Raw genomic sequence first — 22,122 nt, forward strand, 5'->3', positions numbered from 1 at the left:
ACAATACAAAAAAAAACCAAAAAAAGTTGACAGAATGCAGAGAAGAGCAACAAAGATGATTAGGGGACTGAAGGCTAAAACATATGAAGAACGGTTGTATGAACTGGGTATGTTTAATTTAATGAAAAAAAAGACTAAGGGTGACATGATAGCAGTCTTCCAATATCTGAGGGGTTGTCAAACAGAAGAGGGAGTCAAGCTATTCTTCAAAGCATCAGAAGGCAAGACAAGAAACAATGGATGGAAACTATCCAAGAAGCGATCCAACCTAAAAATAAGGAGAGATTTTCTGACAGAACAATCAAACTGCTTGCCTTCAAAAACTGCAGGTGCTTAATCACTGGAGGTTTTCAAGAAGAGACTGGACAGCCGTTTGTCCAGAATAGTATGAGATCTCCTGCCATGGGCAAGTGGTGGGACTAGAAGACTTCCAGGATCCTACATAATCCTTATTATTCTGTTTTATACTGTATCTGCAGCAAAAATTGCTTGAACAGGCAAAAGCTCCTTTAAGATGTCTTAGCCATGGATCAGCCAAACATTATGAAGACATGGCAGCAAACGAGCAATAACCTAAAGGTTACTATTGGAATCCTTTTGTTAAAGCCACTGGCCCTTCGCCTTCTTTCCCTGATCTTTCGGACTCCAGCCCAAGATGACGCTGTAGAGACTGAACCTGAGAGTTTATCAAATGCGATTGGGTCAAAAATGGATTTCAACGCAGGTCTTCTGAACTGAGGCTACCAATGGACTTTTTCAATGTTATTTTAGTTTTCTGGACTCGTTTAGGGTATAAATTACTCTGCAAAATACTTGGTTCCAAAGGGCCCAGGAGAGGAGCTAGGAGCTACATGATACATCTTGGTCTTTCAGGATCTCCTAGCATATTATGCAGTGATAATTCTATAAGTTATTCCTAAATGACTGCAGTGTGATTAAAGTCTTGCTTACAGCAAACCTCTACAGAAAAGCCAAATATTAATCAAACAAACAAGCGTTCTGCAGGGCAGTTCAGTACATTATGGAGTAACGTTCTGTCTGGTAGTGATATTGATGCAGCCTCTTAAGGAAAAGCAACGCCAGGGCTTCAGTCATAACCAAATGACGCTATGACTTATCATGAATATGCAATGTTGGAAGTTGGGGGACAGTGCAAACGTCTGCAAACACATTTACTGGTGCAATTCGTCTTTTAGGGGTTTTTGCTTGTTTCCGGGAGGGGAAAGGACCAGATCTGCTATTAACACACATGGATTTGTCTTTCTTATGGTGCTGTCATTTCCACCAGATCTCAACACAGCTACATCCTCAATTTTATGTTGGCACCTGGTCCATGGGCTCCAAATTCGCAAAGGGATCCAAAAGTCCTTCTCGACCCAGTTGCCTACTTCTTCCTCAGCTCCAACCTGCACAGCCGAGACCTCTCCTGCCCGGGATGAGAGCGGTGCAGGCAGCAGGGGGCAAGGGGCTATCTCGAGTCAGTTTGGTCTAGTGGTTAGGGCACCCGGGTCATGGCTGCATCTCTCCTATCCAAGCTTCATGAGCTGACAGCCTGACTTTAGCAACGGGGCTGCTGGTGGTGGGCAGATTGGACTGTAAGGAAGAAGTGGGGGGATGAAAGTCCAGCTGAGCCTTGCGAGAAGCTCCAGAAAGCCAAGGTCAACTAATAATATGCAGAGCTGGAAACCAAGCACCTGTTTCCTAAACAATATACAAGCGCCTGATTGGACATTTGCAGATAACCGGGGAAGGGAGGGGAAGAGGAAAATTTACTTTGTATTGTTGGTGCAGGAAAATCTCGGATTCAGCTTCGCTAATTCTGTAACTATTTAAGCTTCAGTAGCGTATTCTCTTGGCAAAAACAAATGGCTAGGAATCTTTCTTTGCTGGAAGACTGAGTGGGACAATTGACAACCAGGCTAGAAAGCAAAATGTCAGTTCTAGTCCTAGCTTAGGCATGAAATGGAGGACCTTGGGCCAGTCACACTCTCTCAGCCCAACTCACCTCGCAGGGTTGACGGCTGTTGGGGGAAAGTAGGGGGAGGGTGGTGTGCTGGGAAAGTTCATCGTCTTCATTCATTTGTAAAATAAGAGGCGGGGTATAAATAAACAAATAAATAAATAAAATCTCTAGTCGTTGCAGATTGGGAAAGATTGACGGCAAACGAGGACCAGGAAGAAGAAGAAGAAGAACATCGTAGCTTCAAAATCTAAGGGACCAGTTTGGATGAAACGCAGCAGCACTTTTTTGTGCGGCTGTAGATAAAAATAGGATCGCCAACGTCTGATGATGGATACGGCACAAGAGGAAGAAGTCGTTGCAGAGTCACATGCACAATCCTGCTGAACGGTGGAATCTGCTGTAAAGATCTGGTTCAAGAGTGCTTGGAAAGCCTCCTTAGAAGGCAGACTCTGGGCTTCTTCCCCTCCTCCCTTGATGTCCTCAGTGCCACTTAATGAAGCGTTTCTTTGTGAGTTGGAATCAATGAGCCAGGACAAACAGGAGCAGATGCCTTTTGCATGGCTCCCCCAATCCAAATTTGCACAATGCCGCTTGCTTACAACTCCTCTTTGCCTTATCCACAAAATGCACACATTGTCAGGTCTGCCATCTTCAGCTTCTTCACTTGGCTGGCATCCTGCCGTAAATCGCATGGGGGGAGAAGAATTTGGGACAGTAACATGTGGGACTGGGAATGAGAAGACAAATGGCGGGGACACTTTGGCAAGAGCCAGAGGTGGCAAACCACAATAAAACAGCCTCCAAGGACACCTGGCCTAGGAACCGAATTCCTACAGTGAGAAAGGCCAAACATTCAAATCGTTCCCAAAACATCCAAAAGGCATCTATTGGACACTGATGGACTGGTCAAGGGGAGAGGGCCAAGGAAAGTGGGAGGAGGGGGAGGAATTCAGATCTAGCTTTACTTTTGCTGCAACCACTTAACTTTAGTAAAAGAACCTATCCCTTCAACTGAATGGAGTCGAGGGTCTTTCTTTCCTAAATGGCTAAGTTGGGGTTGATCTGACACATATTTCCTGATTGAGGAAAGCTATACTAATTCATCTGATTATTCAAGGGAGCAAATTAAGAGGAAGAGCTGGTCACAACAAACTTTTCTTCCCATACTGGCAGAAAAGTGTGGTGCCTGACAGTCACTGTGAGACTTCATAACAATATTATTCTAAGTTTAAAAACAAGAAAACCAACCCAGAATGGGAAAGCAGTGAAGAGATGAAATGCAATTGATGCAATTGAAGAAAAGGAAGAACGCCAACGTCCTCTGTTAATTCACCCTTATATGATAAATACAAAGCAGTGATCCCCAATTTTTGCAGCTTGGCGGACCAGTGCGGGGAGGGAGGGGATGGCTTCATGCAAGTGGCATGTGCACAGGCGTGCATGTGCAGCTTCATTTGTGCAAGAGATGGGTGCTTGCACCCACCACTCGCACAAATGGAGCTTCCCATGTTCATGGCTGCCACTCGTGCAAGTGGAGCTGCATCTGCATGCTTGCATAGCCCAGTTCCTAATGGGCTGTAGCCAGGTAGTGGGCTGTGGCCTGGGGATCTCTGATATAAAAGACTACTTGTAAGACCATCGGGGGCCATCGTGAATAGTTACATGATGGAAGCCAAGAATTCAGGAGGGCCCTTTTCTACTCATATGGAGATTGGGCTCTTAATGCCTATTATTCATTTCAATATTGGCAGCAGTTCTTTGATAAGCAATAGGTGCATCCATGCATTTTCAAAGGAAATCAACTTTGTGGCCCACCACAAGGAGAGTAGATAGTTTGTCCATCGACCCACCCATCTTAGGCAATTATTTTTTAATAACCAGAACTGAAGGGGTAGAAAAACCGTAATACCTGTTTTCCTGCTTTATCCAATCAGGCTCCTATAAACAAACAAACTTGATAAAACAAGTTTTCCTGATAACAGTAGCAGGGCTATGATTTTTGTTAGCCAGTTAAAACAAAAATTTTAGGTAAAGGATATAAAAGTTAATGACTATTGGGGTAATTGTATCTGGGTCAGCTTGTTGCATATATTTCAGGGGGAAATTAATGCACTAATTTGGAAAAAAATTAATGGACTTTGGAATTGTGAGAATTCCTAGTTTAAGAACTATATGACATTTTTCTATGTACTAAATTGGAAGTCAATATTCTGTACATGTGGAGATTTTACGGTAATTAAATCATCTAACTCATCCTGGGAAGACCGAGAGGCTTCAGAATCCGGGAATTTTAACATCTTTAGTTCTGGATGGGTTGCACTGCTTCCCAGAGATCCTGTGAGCAACTTGTGAGTCCCTCCTGGACTCTTCATTCCGACTCAAACAGCAGGTAGCTACAAGAGCCGCCTTGGCTACAAGGGGCTTTGTGCCACTTCCCATTGTGCAGCATTTGCGCCCTTTCCTGGATCCAGTCGCTCAGACCCTAAACCTCGGCCACTATACAAACCTTTTGATTAAATAAAACAACATTCAAAGTGTGAAATCAAACTGTAGGAAGTTAGCACTCACCCCTCTCCTAGAAGAATGAAATATTTAAAATGCTGACTCAATGGTTCCTGAAACTGAATATTTCTTTGATCAACATACATCTTTAAAACATTACTAAAACTCAGAATTGTTATTTGGCAGCACCGTTATTGTTACAGGAAGTAAAAGACACTTTCAAATCCACGGAAATCAGGAAGCCCTCCAGCTAAATTGGCTTTCCTGGGCAACTGAAGATCATCTCCATGGAGCTTTTTTCTGCTTTTCTGTTGGAGCTCAGGTTTCCCCTCCCCCCCACTTTCATTAACATTAAAGCTGGGGAAGGTTAGGGTTAATTTTGCAGAGTGTACAATTGATCACTGAAGTCTATTTGTTAAATATGCCTCCAAAAATGGCCACAGCAGCTCTGGCAATAAGGCTGTGCCAATGAATCCGGTGGAATCTTTGCAGCAATAAAACAGCAATACATTTCAGTGAGAATTAGCCTACTAACTGATATTTTAGATTTAGAGTTGGCGATGACAACTTCACCGTGTATGAAAAAGAATATTTTGCTACGATGCAGGTTGAATTCTTGAAATATATTTTGAGCTGGATTATATTTTACTATTATTAGTACAATATATCTCAAATTATAAATATATTTCTTCACATTGTATATTGTCTTAAGGAACTTGCCAAAGAAATTATTTATGTTCCATTAGATTTAATTTGGTTTTAGAACCATTGGTCTGTTTTACTAATCAATCAAATGATATTTTATGTATAAAGGTGTTTTTAGAGTCTTTGGAGCATACAGTATTTAGAGTCTCCTTGATAATTAAGATTCTTTACTTCAAGTTGTAGATATTGTATAACAGTTTAAGAAATTATCAGGATATTGAATTAACTGAAATAAAATAAATACAGTTGGATCTAACACATCTCTAGACATTTATAAAAATGGAATTTTCTTACCAAATCGATTCTGTAAAATATCCTAGAATAATTATTCGCATGAAGATATATTTGTGCAGAGGCACAATTCCAGTATGACAGGCTGCAACTTACATTGGAAAAATTTGGAGACCAAAATTTGATCTTCGTTCTCATGAAAAAATTACTTTGGACTAATCTTAATTTAAAAATCTGAGGCAAATATGTATCTATTTACGTACACCCCCGTTAATGAATTATATGATTCAGACCAGTTTATGAATCATTTCTTCAAAAAATATAATGCAGTGCAAGAAGAATTTAAATGTCCTAAAACTGCTGAATGGCAGTGAATTCAACTGAAACGTTTTCAATTTAGATCTAACACATTAGCAACTTCTGAAATCTCTTAGTTTCTTGTCGTGTTGAAAAGCATTGTGAAAGATTATAAATTTGCAGGTGAAATGAACAGACATCCAATAATTTGCAAAAATCTGAAATGAAGAATTTAGCAACTTGATGCTTTTGCACTTTAAATGTTGCTAAATATATTTCTTATTATCTCCAGATAAAATTAACTCATCAAATGCTTTATTGGACATCTTGGCAGATGCTTTGACATTCAAACCTTCGTGTTGAAGTTGTAACATATTTAGGTGCACATATGATTTGGGGTTTCTCTCTGTTGCTCCACTGTCAAGACAACACAGCTTAACAAGAAATCTGGCTCAGATCTTTGCAATCCAAGATCAGGTATTAAACCATACAGGCCTCCATCCCATCAGTGTAGGTAGAACTGGAAGAAAAGGGAAGCCTTTATTTTCCTTGCTGAACCTGGCATGGGATTTTCACATGGGAAACACTCCTGAGTTTCATTACTGCCAATGAAAGCACTTTTTCAAGAACTAACAGCATGATTTCAGGGATTGGCCATGACATTTATGACTGGCAAAGTGGCTCATTTGTGGAGTCGTAGTTTGTTTGTATTATTTTTCAAAAATAAGAATAGGAAAGAAGGTAGGAGATTCCTGGAAGCCACCTGCTCCCAGGACTCCTTTTTAAAAAATGTCCCCAAATGATATGATTCAGATTGGGCAGCAAAATGGCTGAATTACAGCAATGGGATTCTGGGTGAAGGAGTGGGTAGATTAAAGGTGAAATTGGGAATAATTAAGATTAATTAAAAGAAATTTAGTTGCTTCCACAGTTCCTAACGCTATGTGTTTGCATTGCTGCTATAGCCCACAGTTCTGCTGTAGTTAACTCAACTGTTCCTGATGGGAAAAGTATGGCTGTTATAATACAAAAATTAAGCTTTTAACTCACTTCCTTTTCAGTTGTTTTAAAGTAGCCAGTTTTGGCAATTTTTCTGTATTTGGAGGGTTTGACGTAGTCATCATGGATCTCATGTCCCTAAAGTTAAAAAATGGATTTGTTTTATCTTTGGGGGGATGGGTGGGTTCTCTAACTCCTGGTTTGTCTTCATGATCATAAACTGCAGTTGGTTAGTGATATAACGACACTATAGAGCACTGCACACCAAAGCAACTAGACACAAGAACAGCTTTTTCCCGAAGGCCATCACTCTGCTAAACAAATAATTCCCTCAACACTGTCAAACTATTCACAAAGTCTGCACTACTATTAATCTTCTCATCGTTCCCACCACCCATCTCCTCCCACTTATGACTGCATGACTGTAACTTTGTTGCTTGTATCCTTACAATTTATATTGATATTGATTGTTTCCTGATTGCTTATTTATACCCTATGACTATCATTAAGTGTTCTACCTTAGAAATCTTGACAAACGTATCTTGTCTTTTTATGTACACTGAGAGCATATGTACCAAATTCCTTGTGTGTCCAATCACACTTGGCCAATAAAGAATTCTATTCTATTCTATTCTATTCTATTCTATTCTATTCTATTCTATTCTTTTCTATTAAGGCATCAAGCTAGAAACTTTAGAAATTGCTGAATTTTGGAAGCATAATCTTTAGATTTATGAATGAACATAGATTTATGTTCAGCTGCTCAATCAATGAGGAATATACAATTTTAGAGGTAAAAATAAACCAAAACTCAATTTTCTTCTCTCATTCTGGGAAAGAGGCATTTCTGCACTTGGATCTTGGGTGGCTTCTTAAGCCATTTCCCAGTGAACCACAGAGGGATATGACTTGCTAGAGCCAAAGTATTCTTCTATTTCTTGTATCTTAAATATCAGTGCTGTTTTATAATTTTAATCCATTTTTGGCCTTTTATAGTCTGTTGTGATTTTATAACTTTTATTCCTACATCTATTCCACTCTGCGATCATGACAGTGAAGTCAAGCATTGTAATACGTTTTATTAATAAATAAACTGATTTAAAAATGGTGGGGAGAAATTCCACTGGGGTTTCAAGGATTCAGTTGGGTAGGACTTCAGCTCCCCCTTCACCCTCAGCCACCAGCATCCCCAAAAAGACCAGCGGGGACTTCTGAGGCCACTCCTTCTCTTCTTTGGGCCTGGCCCCTCAAGAGAACAACAATAACCATAGTCTGGGGGCTTCCTTGGCTCCCATCAGCCCAGATCTTTGGCCAGAGACAAACTCCCGCCTGCATGGTACCTAAGGAAGATCTCATGCAAGAAGGCCCTTGTTTTTTGGGCTTCCCTAATTAATGAGGCTCCATCAAAGCCTGCTGAGTGGTCCCCCCTCCTGGGGGCAACTAGCCGTGGTGGGAGAACTCTTTCAAAGAAGACGCCAAAGGACACATGGACCCTGGCTTGCTTTTTCCTGCACCTGCTGATCAGCCTGCCTTTGTTTCAAGACCTAATTTTAAAACTTTAAAAGAGGATAGAAGGGAAAAAAAAACTCTCAATCAATCCCTACAAAAGCCTTTGAGTATAAAGTGGAACACATTTTATTTTAAATACTCTGGGCAATTTTTACAGTACATCTTTTTGGGGAGAAAAAGTGCAGAGATCATTTTTTAAAGTCCATCCTGCAGGCTCTATCATTTAATTATGAGCGGGACATAAATTATGCATTTAAACATTGTTGCATTTTCTACAAAGTGGCATGCAAAACATTTCTCTCCCCCTCTTCTTTTCTTTTCTCCTTTTGTACGTACTGTAGTTTGAGAGGGTTTTTTTTCTTCCCCTCCTTCCTAGGGGCAACGTAGAAGGAAAAAGAGGACTGCGGGGTATGCGATGATGAAAAAAAATTAGCATTTGTCAGGCTAACACCATTATGAGATCAGTGTGGTGCTAACATATACAAAATCTAAATCTATTTTTTTCTCCTGCTTGAACTCGGGAGGGGAAAGAAGAAGAAGAGAAAGGAAAGGGTGGGGGGGATACTCTGAACAGTGCATGAGCTCACCACAAACCAGGGGTGTCAAACTCAATTTCATGGAGGGCCACCTCAGAGTTGTGTCTGACCTTGGGGAGCTGGGGCGGGGTGGGGGCGTGGCCATCTTGATGTCACTCAACGAGGCTCTGTGATGGCCTCCTGCATCCCTCTGCCAGTGAAAAGGGAGCCTGGGAGGGCCCTCCCTAAGGGATGCAGGAGGCCTTCGTGGCTGAAAACGGAGCCCGGGAGGGCTGCACGTGATCCTCCCGAGCTCTGTTTTCACCGCCAGAGGCAGCGCGGGCTGTTTCCAGGGCGGGCCCGCAGGCCAGATCTAAGCACCCTGCGGGGTAGATTTGACACCCTGCCATGAACCATGTTGCCGTACACTAGATCTGCGGTCTCCAACCTTGGCAACTTTAAGACTTGTGGACTTCAACTCCCAGAATTCCTCAGCCGGCTTTGCTGGCTGAGGAACTCTGGGAGTTGAAGTCCACAAGTCTTAAAGTTGCCAAGGTTGGAGACCCCTGCACTAGATGGAGGGACCCGAAAGCAGAGCGGGCTCTTCCGCCCACAACCAAGAAGGTGGAAGGGCAGAATTACCTGCACCGAATTCAGCCGGCAGTACCCGTTCAAGGGGAAGCGGATGACGTGGGTGGGGTCCTGGTTCCAGCCAGCATTCACTGAGTTGCACATCACATCCCCCGTCTCTGGAAAAATCTCCTCAATCAGCGCCTTCTCCCCGCTCAACGCGATCCGCTCGCCGAGATCCGGAGTCACCCTCACCACCAAGCAGTCACAGGGCTGGAAATGTTTCTGTTGCTCTTTCTCCTGCTTCCATCGCTCCAGTTCTTTGATCATCGGCTGCAGCTGGTAATACTTGGCTTCTTCATATAAAAGACTGAAGTCCTTTGGAAGGAAGGGAGAGGGAGAGACTAGAAACAGCGATGGATTCTTCCCCTGACCCCTGCAAACAGAGACCTTTTTTTTTTAAAAAAAACCAAAGGTTAATATTCCCCTGATGCCACAAAGTCCACGGTTTCCTTTTGCTTGGAGGCAAAAAGTCAAGATGGCAGCCACAACGATGTGGCCAAAGTCCTGCCCTGGAGGAGGCTTACCCAGTCCTGCCAGCTGTCTTAGCTTGTGTGGATGCTCACTCTGACCTTGCCAAGGTGTTGTGATTGCAGTGTATTTGCCTGCCTGCCTGCCTTTTGTTCCACTTGTGCATATAAGAACCATACAATAAACTGAAGCCACGTGGCACAACCACAGAAACAGTAATAGCAACAGCACTTACACTTATATACGGCTTCACAGTGCTTTTACAGTCCTCTCTAAGCGGTTTACAGAGTCAGCCTCTTGCCCCCAACAATCTGGCTCCTCAGTTTACCCACCTTGGAAGGACGGAAGGACGAGTCAACTTGAGCCTGGTGGGATTTGAACTGCCGAACTGCTCATAGCCAGCAGTCAGCGGAAGGAGCCTGCAGTGCTGCACTCTAAGCACTGCGCCACCACGGCTCAAACAGAATCTTTGCCAGAACTGATCTCCTAGGGCAACAGTCCCCAACCAGGCCACCTTGGCAGTGGGGTGGTACGTGTGAATGGAAGGCGACCTCCACTCACACAAATGGAGCTTTGCCCACAAGCAGATGGCACTTGCACTCACAGGGTGAATGAGCAGAGAGTGCTTATGGATGGAACTTTGCGCACAAGCTCCTTCGCACAAGTGGAGCTTGGCATGCGAGGGCACGGGCCCGCCGCTCGCATGAGTAGAGCTTTGTTCACAAGCATTTGCCCATTGCTTGTGAGGCCCGGTTTCGAACAGGTCGCGGCCTGGTAGTTTTGGGGAGCCCTGTCCTAAAGTACTTTTCCTGATGGTCACTATTTCAACAGTTGCATCTCATTCTCTAAAAATGTAACCGGGAAAGAATTCCATAGGTTAAATGGCAGTCTAATTCATTGTCATTCCTACTTACCTAAAAATCTTCCACTAGTATGAGCCAGTGAATCCATTTTGTCGTTGATGAACACTCCTTGCAATCAAATAGGAAATTTTTTTGGGCTACTCAATCTAAATCTGAAACCCTATTGCACTGAACAGAGTGCGACTTACTTTGGAATAAAATTATAAAAAGGACGAGGCTGTACATAAAAAGAGCTGTACACACACACACACATATATATTTACAAAAAAGTTTTACAAAGCAAAACTCCAATTTAACCATGCAGGTACACATATTTTCCTGCCTGAAGTGACCATCGCTCAGGTTGGAGATGTTTTCCCCTCCTTTGGTACCATCCTCTTCCTCGAAGCAACTCTGTGGTACCCCTACCTCACTTAAGAAGGGGACTGTTCAGAGATCATTTTTCAGAAAACCTGCCAGATTTACGTATAGCAAACGAAACAATACAGAAAAATGAAGGCATCCTGTATGGAGACTTACAAGCAGCCAAGGTTTAAGGGTTCATTCAAACACTTTCTGCAAGCATTTGAGGGCCATTAGAAATGCAGCATAAAGCCTACCTTAAGATGAGAATAGGATAGGATAGGATAGGATAGGATAGGATAGAACCTTGGAGGTCTTCTAGTCCATCCCACTGCTCAAGCAGGAGAACCTAGACCATTTCAGACAAGTCACTGTCTAGTCTCTTCTTAAAAACCTCCAGTGATGGAGTGCCCACGATTTCTGGAGGCAAGTTGTTCCACTGGCTAATTGTGGAATGAGGGAGATAAGGGAGCCTGTGGCCCTAATTAGGCTGTAGCAGAGCAGTTCTCCCACAAGAAAGGTCCAACTGATCCTAACATCCCTGGCAAGAAAATGACATCTCCATCCAACAAGGAAAACCTCCTTCAAAGGTTTCTTCCCTGGTCCCCAGGAACCTACAATGGGTGTCTTGGAGAATCAAGATGAATCAAGAAGACTTACTTCAGTTCAGGCCACAAATATTGGAAGGGAGGAAATTGCTTTGTCTAACTCCCCTGCTTAGAAGCATCTTTAAAAAGTCCTCAAGAAGGAAGAGATAAAGACGTTGTGCCTACAGAACATTAAATGTTCAGAGCAAAACATCAGAAATTGCAGACCAAGACTTGGCTGGTTGCCTTCTGCAACTTGACACTCTCCGGGCACTTCCCTAAACTCCGCTGAAGATGTTATCTAGCCTGGTAACAAAACGTTCAGAAACCAACCCACAAGTTTGGAGAATGAACCTCCGCCCTCCAACTATCCTAATTTTGGATATTTCTTCTTCGACCCATTCCTTATGTGCTCCTGACTCCTGGGCTGCAATTTCCTTGCCATCTCCCATGCATTTTAAGCTGTAGGCCATAGAAGTCCAATCCCCACCATGGAGCCACCTCTTCCTTCCCCAACAGAAGATGGACTGCGAATCATTCAACTTCAGAGCACCTGAACAGTCGAAATGTCTGATTTATGGAAAGGCACCATCATGATGTACCTGCAGAGGGACGCTGAAGTGAGAGGCAACAGCAGCAGATTAACCCTGTCCCAAAGATCGTGCAAGAGAGAGAACTTAAATCCCAGAATGTATTCACAAATTATATTTCTTTAATTCCATAGGCTTATATTCCAAGGAACACTAATCTCCCTCTTATTGTTGCAAGGACTAAGCTGAATAGGCTTGTAAGGAAAACAATTCTTTCACTCTCTTATAGAAATCTGGCAGGAAATCTGCAGAAATCTCCACCATAGGATATTGTTTAAGCAAAGCATTGCAAAACATACCTCAAAGATCTGGCAGCCAGCCCTACAAGAACCTGAATGGCACTTGAGAGCCACACCTGGAGAAGACAGGAAGTCTCATTTTCATATTTGCAAAGAATATTAAGATTGGTTGTTCTGCACTGCCTGCTCCAATTCTTTGCCCTGCAGGTGTGTTGGGAGCAACTCCCAGACTTCCCAGTGAACAGGGCCAAGAGGAGAGCGATGGACGGGTTCTGGTGATCTGTTCTCATGGTCCAAATAGCTACAGGCCAGGGTGGGCAGGAGCGATCTTATTCCCAGCAGTGTAGCAAAGATTTACCAGAGGGCAACCTGCGAGTACCTCCTCTAATTACAGGCTTTGCTTTAAGATAACTTGAAAACATTCCAATATATTTGGGTGGAGAACCTATGCCAAATTATTTCTATTTGGGATTACTATTTGGGCCCAACAGGAGAAATCTGCTAATATTCTTCTCTTGTGAGCTGGCTGGAAACTAAGAATTATTCTTATTTTATGTGCCTGACGGAGGGGTGTTTAAGGGTGAAATATTTTCTTCCCATGCTTCCTTTAGTACAGCTTCCAAAGACTGTTGCCTATACAGGAAATTGAGAAGGTTGTCAAAGGGATGGAGAGACAAACAGAGCAAGAAAGAAAGCAGCTAAGTTCCTTCTCATCTGTGCAGTTTTCTGAAAAGGACATTCTTAACATAAGCCTATTCTTCTCCTCCCACCCCCGTTCTCCTGCTCCCCAAGTACTCCTTGCTTCTTCTGAGTCTGGTCCCTCTCTTGAGTCCTGAGAAGTCCTACCTCTCCTTCTGAGGCCACACGCTCAATGTCTCCTATGTGGCTTGGAAAGCAACGCTGAGCATCCCATCCTTCAGTGCAATTTCAGTGTCTTGCTCAAGAGGAAGCCGTGCAGCCCAAGTCAAGCAAGGGAACACCCACGAAACACTTTCAAGGCAGAAGCGGAGTTGCCTTCTCAGGCTGCTTCTGGCTGCACCCGGGAAGCTGCCAATCTGATCTTGCTCATCTGATGGAAGGAGGCTTTACTCCCATTTTTATTCAGATGACTCAGGGCAGGAAATGGGCAGTAAATGAAATGAAAAAGTGCTGACAATGTTTTTTCAAGGTGCTGGAGAACAAGCCAAGCCCCTCTGGTATTCACTGCCCAGGGGAAATGGCTAAAATACGAGCTCTGGCCAACGGGAGGAATCCCGCAAGGCGGTTTACTCCCCAGCAATATTAAGAACAATTAATGACCTTATTCAAGTCTTAAATCTAACAAGTCTCACTGTTGCCACCACAATCTCCTCCAAGCTGGTGCTCTCAGCTATGCCTGGACTACATCTCTCAAGCTAGCACAGACAAAGCACAGGAGGCTGGGGAAGGCTGGCTACAAAACTAGGCCTAATTTCAGCCCTCAGAGCTGCACGAGGGCGCAAAGGGGTGGAAACAGAAGCTCTGAAGAGCCGAGCAACCCTCATGACTCCAATGGGTCCTCCGCCTCTCCTACGGCCTGCTCTTGAGGAAGCCTTCTCACAATTGCAAAGACAGCTTCCATGTGCCTGTGACTTCTATAAAAAGCCATAACTGCTAACTCAAAGCCCTTCTGTTGTTTGCTGCTACGTGCTGTGGAGTTAAGTGGAGGATCTAGCCAAAGTAGAGAGTACTTTGAGCCTTGCCTTATTAGCAACTGGAACAGTCATTAATATGCACTGTAAACACACCAGCCAGATGTGATAATAGAGAACTGCTAGCTAGGAACGTAAGAGGCAGGAGTGTCTTCATTGCTCGTCACTTGCTTAGTCTCCACGCAGGCAGGACTCGAGTGCCCACATCCAAAATCAGCCCTGCTGGAACTGGTGGAAAAATTCCTGGAATAAGAGGTGCGAGGACTGACACCTCCCTTTACATTTTGCATTGTTCTATCTCATAGCAAAGAGAAAACAGACTAGCACATTTATTTTATAGACAGCATTTTCTTCTGTTTATTCCTTCCCATTGTCTGGATCAGTTTGTAAATCCATCTAAAGCAAACTCAATGTCATTGAGGGCTGCATCAGGGCTGTGTTTGATCTCAGGGGGCCGGGGTGAGAATGGCCAGCTTGACATCATCCATGTCAGCTGGGGGTGTGCCTGCCTGCCTGTGGTGGCCCGAGGACCCTGCCAGCAAAACAGGCTCACGAGCTCCTTTTTCAGCTGTGATGGCTTCCAGGTTCACTGGTGGAGGGCTGCAGGAGGCCATCACGGCCGAAAACGGAGTCTGAGAGTGCTGTGCGTGGCCCTCCCAAACTCCGATTTCACTGGCAGAGGCACCATGGGCCAGTCCTTCGCTGTTTCCAGGGCAGCACCGCGGGCCAGATCTAAGCACCCCGTGGACCAGATCCAGCCCCCAGGCCTTGACTTTGACACCCCTGATCTAAAGCAAAGTAGTCCCAGAAACAAGTCCTTGAGCTGGGCTTGGATAAGCTCAGAAGAGAATTCCTCTCCAAAACTTGAAGGAACAGTTTGGCTTCTCTGTTCTTCATCCTTGGAAGTTACCTTCTCCATTCCTTCTTGTTCCTTCCTCCAACCGGTAATTCAGATTTAGACAGATTTTACAGGCTGGTAACTTTGTGGAGAGAATTCGGGACCCCATAGACTGCATTGCTGAGAGCTCCAATCTCCCTATCACCCCAAAGAAACGGCCAAAGCATGAAGCCTTTTCAGACACATTCCTGAAAACCAGCCCTGGCATTGGGCTGCCTGGCAAAGCTCTAAGGGCTCTTCCACCAACTCCATTCCCTGAATGGAGCTCTGGACCTTGTTTGTCTCCACAGAGAAGCTTTGCCTTAAGGCCCATGAAGCTCCCTCTCTGGAACTCAGGAGAGCCGCTGAGAAGCTGATCTCAGGATTGCGAGCCTTTCCCTCCTCAAAGGCTATCCACTGATTCCCAATGCCACGTAAGGGGCCCAAAAAATCAAATCAACATCCACGACTAGATCAATAAAGGCCCTTCTCGTTTGTGTGTATGTCAGACACCCCCTCCCCCACCACTAAGGAGAAGGGGAGAGAAAAAAGATTTAAAAAATGAACAATGACTAGAGCAATTGACAAATGCACAAGAAGGAGTTATACTAATATTAATAATCGTGAATTCTGAAACAAACCCCTTGGTTGAGTAAGATGGCTTAACTTCCAGTGGAAGATTCTTCCCCATTCATTATTAGATTAGATTAGATTAACAGAGTTGGAAGGGGACTTTGTAGGTCACCTAGTCCAACCCTCCACCCAAGCAGGAGACCCTACACCATTTTTGACAGATGGCAGTCCAGTCTCTGCTTGAAAGCTTCCAGTGATGAAGCTCCTATAAGAATAAGCTCCTAAGTATAAGAACGACCAAATCCCTTGTACATCGGACAGCTCTTAGCATGGATTCCAGTAAGGCAACTTTGAAGAACAAGACAACTGGTGGTAGAAACAGCAATGGTTGCCCTTCCAGCACAGGTTTTTGAGAAATGCATCTTGCATCACTGCATGTTGAACAGAATCCAGTTCGGCTGTATTCCAGCTAATCAACAAACTCATAATAGGGCCCACATGGCAATACTATTTTCCAAGCCACTTTGACAAACAAGGAAGACTTTCTGGAAGGCAAGAGATGGTGGAGAATGCCAAGGAGCCCAAATCTGATCAATGTCCTGTAATTTTCAAATCTAAAAAGGTTCTATTTGTAATATTGCTTTGATTAACAGAAATGCTGAAGCACTTAAGTCCTGGCAGTTGGATGCAAATACACTGATGGCCCACGTAGCCAACATAAATATTTCTGAGATGCTGCATTCTGTTCATAGTGCTGCTTAAAAGGGACAGCATCCATAAACCCTTGGAAATTTGCTTCAACAACTCCTGCTGAGTTGCATGAAACGTTCCAAAAGGAGCTGTACAATTCATTTTCCTCTGTAAGAACTGCCATAGACTTAACAGACTAACAGAGTTGGAAGGGACCTTGTACTTCATCTAGTCCAACCCCCAGCCCAAGCAGGAAACCCTACATCATTTCTGACAGATGGCAGTTCAATCTCTTCTTGAAAGCCTCCAGTGCTGAAGCTCCCACAATGTCTGAAGGCAACTTCTGTTCCATCAGTTGATGGTTCTCACTGTCAGGAAATTTCTCCGTATTTCCAGATTGAATCTCTCCTTGATCAGTTTCCATTCATTATTCCTTGTCTGGCCTTCAGATGGTTTGGAAAATAACTTGACCCTCTCCTCTCTATGGCAACCCTTCAGATATTAGAATGCTGCTATCCTGTCTCCCCTGGTCCTTCTCTTCACTAGACTAGCCAGGCCCAGTTCCTGCAACCGTTCATCCTATGTTTTAGCTTCCAGTCCTCTAATCATCCAGTCCCCTAATTATCCTCTGCACTCTTTCTAGAGTCTCAGAATCTTTTTTATAGTGCAGTGACCAAAACTGGATGCAGTACTCTAGGTGTGGTCTTACTAAGGCTTACTAAGCCTTGTTACAACTGTGTCTTGGATTCTTTCTTAGGTATCTCAAATCATAATAGCCAAAGAGCATTAAAGTAGAGCAGATGTTGATCACCTCCCAAGACCACTGAGAAGCCAGCAGAGGTTGGTCACTCAAGACCTGCTGCTTCATGCTAAAAGAAGTGCAGCACCTGCATTTCCCTGCCATTTTGATATGATGTAACACCCCCTTATTTCTGCTTATCTAGAAACAAAACTGAAAAAGCACATTTCTCCTGACCATCCAAAACATGTTACTAAAGACATTTATAGTTTCTGGCATAATTTGGCTCAGTGATTCCTCATCAAAGATTTCTATTTCCCAAGTGGAATAAAGGCTCATATCCTGGCATATGTTAATAATTTAATATGCTGTGCTGCAATAGAGCCTTTTAATTTATTTTATTTATGCTCCTTTACTTTTTGCTACTAATGGTTTGAATTCAGAATGCTTCAAGTTTCAACATTCCCCTGTTTGAAACAGGAGGCTTCAACTTCTATGCTGCAAGTCTTTTAAGCTCAAAAAGCTGTTTTGAATTCAGTTGAAACACCTTTCATGTGGTTGAGGCAACCAGCTATAAACCCTAAATGTCTGGGATCAGATATTTTTCTGTGCCTCTGCTAGAAATTATCACAGTGGAGTATTATTATTTTGTATACAACTGAAATTATACCTGAAATATTTGGATTGTGGTTTTTTAAGTGGTTTAAGTCATTCATGGAAAGCTTTTGCTCTAAAGGATGGCTATGCATTTTTGAAGTAACAATAAAAGAATAAAATATGTATTGCAGCTATAGAGGTACTTGACTTAACGGCAGTAATCGCAATGGGAATTTCTATCACTAAGCGGTGTGATTTACTAATTGTGGCTGTATCGCTTAGTGACAGCAATCCCTGCAATCCTGTTGCTATTGCAAGAACTCTAGTGGCGCAGTGGTTGGAATGCAGGCTGACTCTGCTCACTGCCAGGAGTTCGATCCTGACCTGTTCAAGGTTGACTCAGCCTTCCATCCTATCCGAGGTGGGTAAAATGAAGACCCAGATTTTTGGGGGCAAGAGGCTGACTCTGTAAACCGCTCAGAGAGGGCTGTAAAGCACTGTGAAGTAGTATATAAGTCTAAAGTCGAATTGCTAAGTGCTATTGCTATTGTTAACTGAATCCCTTGCTTAGGCAAGGCAATTTGTTGCCAGCTTCCCACAACCAAACTCAGTGGGGAAGTAAGTCAATCCTAGGCAGGCAGGCAGGTAGGCAGATAAGGAGCTGGGTGGGGCAGCAGTGCCTGGGGATGTGGGGTAGGATGCAAGGGGATGTGTGAGAAACTCAGGATGGGACAGATGTGTAAGAAGTGTGGCGCAAATCAGGTGCAAAGGAATGGGCAAGACATGTAGATGAGGGAGGGGGTACAAGGGGGTGTTTGAGAGGCACGGCACAGGTCAGCTGTGAGGGGGTATGCAAGAGGTCAGAAGAATGCCAAGGGAGACATGAGGGTGAGTGGGGAGGAGGGAGTGCAGTACCTGCGCAGAGGGGCTAGAGGAGACTTACTTCAGCGTCTTGAGGATTTCCCTGCTGGTTTCCGCAGGGAACTTTTCTGGGTTGACTTTCTGGGGAAAGGTTGCAAATGGTGATTATGGGACTGCAATGTGCTGCAACCTGCGGTAAGTATGAACCGGTTGTGAAGCTCTCAGTTCACGTGACTGCAGCTGCATGGGTGCTGGGGGGGGGCAGAATTCGGAGGGTCACGCATAACCGTAATTCATTCAGTGCTATCCTACTCGTAACTATTTCCAACTCATCCTCTTATCCACTCATCTGGCTAAAGGGTTAAACAAGCCCAGGTGCTTGTTCCCTGGGGAAAACGCTGCTAGATCAACATTCTCCATACTGGCCTCCTCCAGAGAGTTCAGGGCTTCAGCTTCAAGGATTGCCAGCCAGCCATCTGAAGCAGGGGTCTCCAACCTTGTCAACTTTAAGCCTGGCGGACCTCAACTCCCAGAATCCCTCAGAATCCTCCAATTCTGGGAGTTGAGGTCCGCCAGGCTTAAAAGTTGACAAGGTTGGAGACCCCTGATCTAAAGGATGCCTGGTTGAGCAGGCTGTCTCAGAGGTTGGTTCTTACAGGAGCAGGTTTCAAGCGCTGCACACTCCTCATTCTGACTTGGGTGTTTTACTCCCATCCCTGCTCCAATAACCGCAGCAGAGCACAAGGTTAAGGGACACCCCCAGCAAGGGAAACACCCCCATTGGAAAGCATCAAAGGAGCTGGGTTGGCCAGGAATCGTTCAGCAGGAAGCAAAGCAGACCTGTGTGCGTGGCAAGTGAGACCTTTCTGAATTGCAGGAGCACTTGGCTGGAACTTGACACTAGGCACAAGGCTCTCCGGATTGCCAGGCCTCCTGACACCCGTGTGAAGTGTGTGCTCACTTCACATGGGTATCACATGCGCACGCAAACCTTCTGCACATGCGTAATATATATTAAAAACACAGTAAAAAACACATTACTTCTTGGTTAAAACCAGAAAGTAATGACCCCTGGACACCCGGATCGCCAAACTACCTGCCATGATCACTACCAGATTGCACGATCCGGTCGGATCCGGGAGCATTTTGTTGTGTCTCGCTCGCTTTCCCCTCTTATCTCCTGCCGAACGCTGAGGAATGTCCTGGCATGCCTCCAGGCCCCAGCCCTGGCACCATGCCCAGACAGGCAGAGCAAGACGGAGGGCCTGATGTGCCTCCAGCCCCCAGCCCTGGCTCCATGCCCAGGCAAATGGAGCAACTAGACCCCTCCCCCTCCCCCACAGCATGTGAGCCTGAGGAATGTGAATTACCAACAGCTGGAGCCTGGAGAGATCCTCGCTTCCGGAGAATTGATAGGCGACGTCAGCAATAGGAAGGGAGGGGCAGCCCTGGATAAGTGCTGAGTCATGGAGCCACACCCCATGGCCTATATAAAGGATCTGCTTTCTGGCATTCTCTGAGTCAGGCAAAGTCTACCTTGGATTGCTGAAGTCACTTCCTGGTCTCCTGCCTGCCTTGAGAACTCTGATAGGACTTTGGCAGAACTGCAGAGGCACGCTTGATACGGACTTCCCCGACCCGGCCGTCAGCGGAGGAGTGGGACATGACACATTTCATCCCTGCCTCGCGGCCAAAAACAGAGCTCAGGAGGTCCGCGTGCGGCTCTCCCAAGTTCTGTTTTTGCTGGCAGAGGCACCGCGAGCCGGTCCTTCGCTGTTTCCAGGGCAGGCCCGCAAGCCAGATCTAAGTACCCTTGGGGCAGATGCAGCCCACGGGCCTTGAGTTTGACACCCCTGCACTAAACCAAACCACATGCCACCTGAAGCCAGAGGCAGATCAGTACAAGCTATATGGCATCCCAGTCAAGAACAAAACTAATTAAACTATGGGCTGTGTGGTTGTGGGCAACATCTTGACTTTTAGACCCCGGTTGACCACAGTTCCCTGCCTTGAAAAATCAAAGAATTCACTACCGCTACGAAAGCAGGCACCTTGTTATAACCTTTTAATGTGAAACATTACATTCAATATATATGTAACTACCCGGAATTAACTATCAGTAATTACTTTAATTCTATTTTAATCTGGTTTTTATTCCGGCTCCATCTCGTTTCTGGAAAAGAGCCTGTGCCACAACTCTCCACTATAAAATACATCCCATAGTCTGGAAAACTATGTTTCCTGGTATAGCATGTTGTGTGAACCCAGACAACTGTGGTTTATTGAACAAATCATGGTTAAGCAAACAATAACCAAGCATGGTGTCAACGTCTGAGTTGAGTTTGAAAATGGCAAACTCTTTTCACCCTCCCTACGGCCAGAGAGGACAAGAGAAGAAAGAAACATCAATTAATTAATAAGAAAAAAAAAAACAGATTACAGGTTTCTTGCCTGTCTTACCTTAAAATCCTCCGGGAGCAGCAGCTTTGAAGTTCTTAAGAAGCTCAAGATGTATCTGAATATTTCACCATCTCGATCAATGAAATAGTGTTGTTTTAAACTGTCCAAGACAATCGGCTCTGTGCCATTAAAGAGGCGGCTTATTCTGAGGAGGCAGAGGGGGAAGAAAAGGAAAAGAGTTGGCAAAAGGAGCAGAAGGCTAGGGGGCGTGGGGGGGGGGGAAACAGAGAGGCAGCACATCCTTTCTAAGGTCCCAGAGAGCTTTCCTTAAAGTCACCTAGACTCACTTCCAGGACAGGAGGCTGCAGAAATCAAGTCTGTCCTGCAGACTAAACCACACGCAGCCCAGAGACTCAAGTCACATTGTCACGAATGTGACCAAGGACCACGAACTGATGATGGTCACAGGACTGGCTGGCTGAGGAAAGAGAAGAAGCCCAGATGACTCTAGAGAGCAGGCCAAAGGAGTCCTTCTACAGCTTCAGTCCCTTCTTTCCCTCCCTGCAGAAGAAAGCTCAGAGGATAGGTTCAGGTGGCTCTGATTCAGGGGGACGCAACCACTGCTTGAACCACACAACGTGGCAGCCCTGAAGATGCTCCCAAAATTCCCTTGGGAGCCAAAAACCCTCTACTAGGTGTTGGAAAGGTGTGGACCAAAGCTAGCCGGAGTTGGGACTGCAACCTGATTGGACCATGTGATGGACATGTGACCTGGGGGGCAAGAACTTTGGGTTTTTTGATTTGGGTGGGGAAAACCCCGGGTCCTTCAGAGTTGGGCTTTCACCAGCTGTGCCAATATGACGTCCCAAATAAAATGATGATTTGAGGAAACTCTAAGCCTCGGAGTTTTGATTGCTTTGGGGTTATTACTTGGAACCCTGACACAACTGAGTCCTCGCAACCACGACAGGGGTCCAGGACAGGGGTGAAATGCTCCCGGTTTGGACTGGATCGCCTGATCCGGTAGCAATGGTGGCGAGTGGTTCGGAGAACTGGTAGCAAAAATCCCTGCACCCCCCATTCTCGGCTGAGCCACGCAATCATCAGGGTTTTTTTTTAAACTTTTAAAAGCATTTTTTCTTCAGCTGAAAAAATGCTTTTAAAAGTAAAAAAAAAACACCTCTGATGATCGCACGGCTCAGCTGGGATTGCCAGAGGCCTTTTAAAAGCATTTTTTCTACGTCTTCAGCTGAAGCGGTTGTAGAAAAAATG

General features: G+C 44.8%; 1 protein-coding gene across 7 annotated transcripts in view; it reads right to left on the bottom strand.

Moving 5' to 3' along the window:
* KCTD15 (potassium channel tetramerization domain containing 15) overlaps positions 1–22,122 on the bottom strand; it is a 67,970-nt gene that overhangs the window by 7,382 nt on the left and 38,466 nt on the right. For all 7 annotated transcript variants that reach the window (XM_058154811.1, XM_058154808.1, XM_058154810.1 and 4 more), the window contains exons 3-4: positions 20,911–21,055; positions 9,364–9,669 (exon numbers count right to left, since the gene is read on the bottom strand). In XM_058154811.1, coding sequence (XP_058010794.1) covers positions 9,364–9,669; positions 20,911–21,055 — 451 coding nt within the window. The remainder of the gene's footprint in view (positions 1–9,363; positions 9,670–20,910; positions 21,056–22,122) is intronic.

This window comes from Ahaetulla prasina, chromosome 12, assembly GCF_028640845.1.
Source record: "Ahaetulla prasina isolate Xishuangbanna chromosome 12, ASM2864084v1, whole genome shotgun sequence".
NCBI classification, from domain to species: Eukaryota; Metazoa; Chordata; class Lepidosauria; order Squamata; family Colubridae; genus Ahaetulla; species Ahaetulla prasina.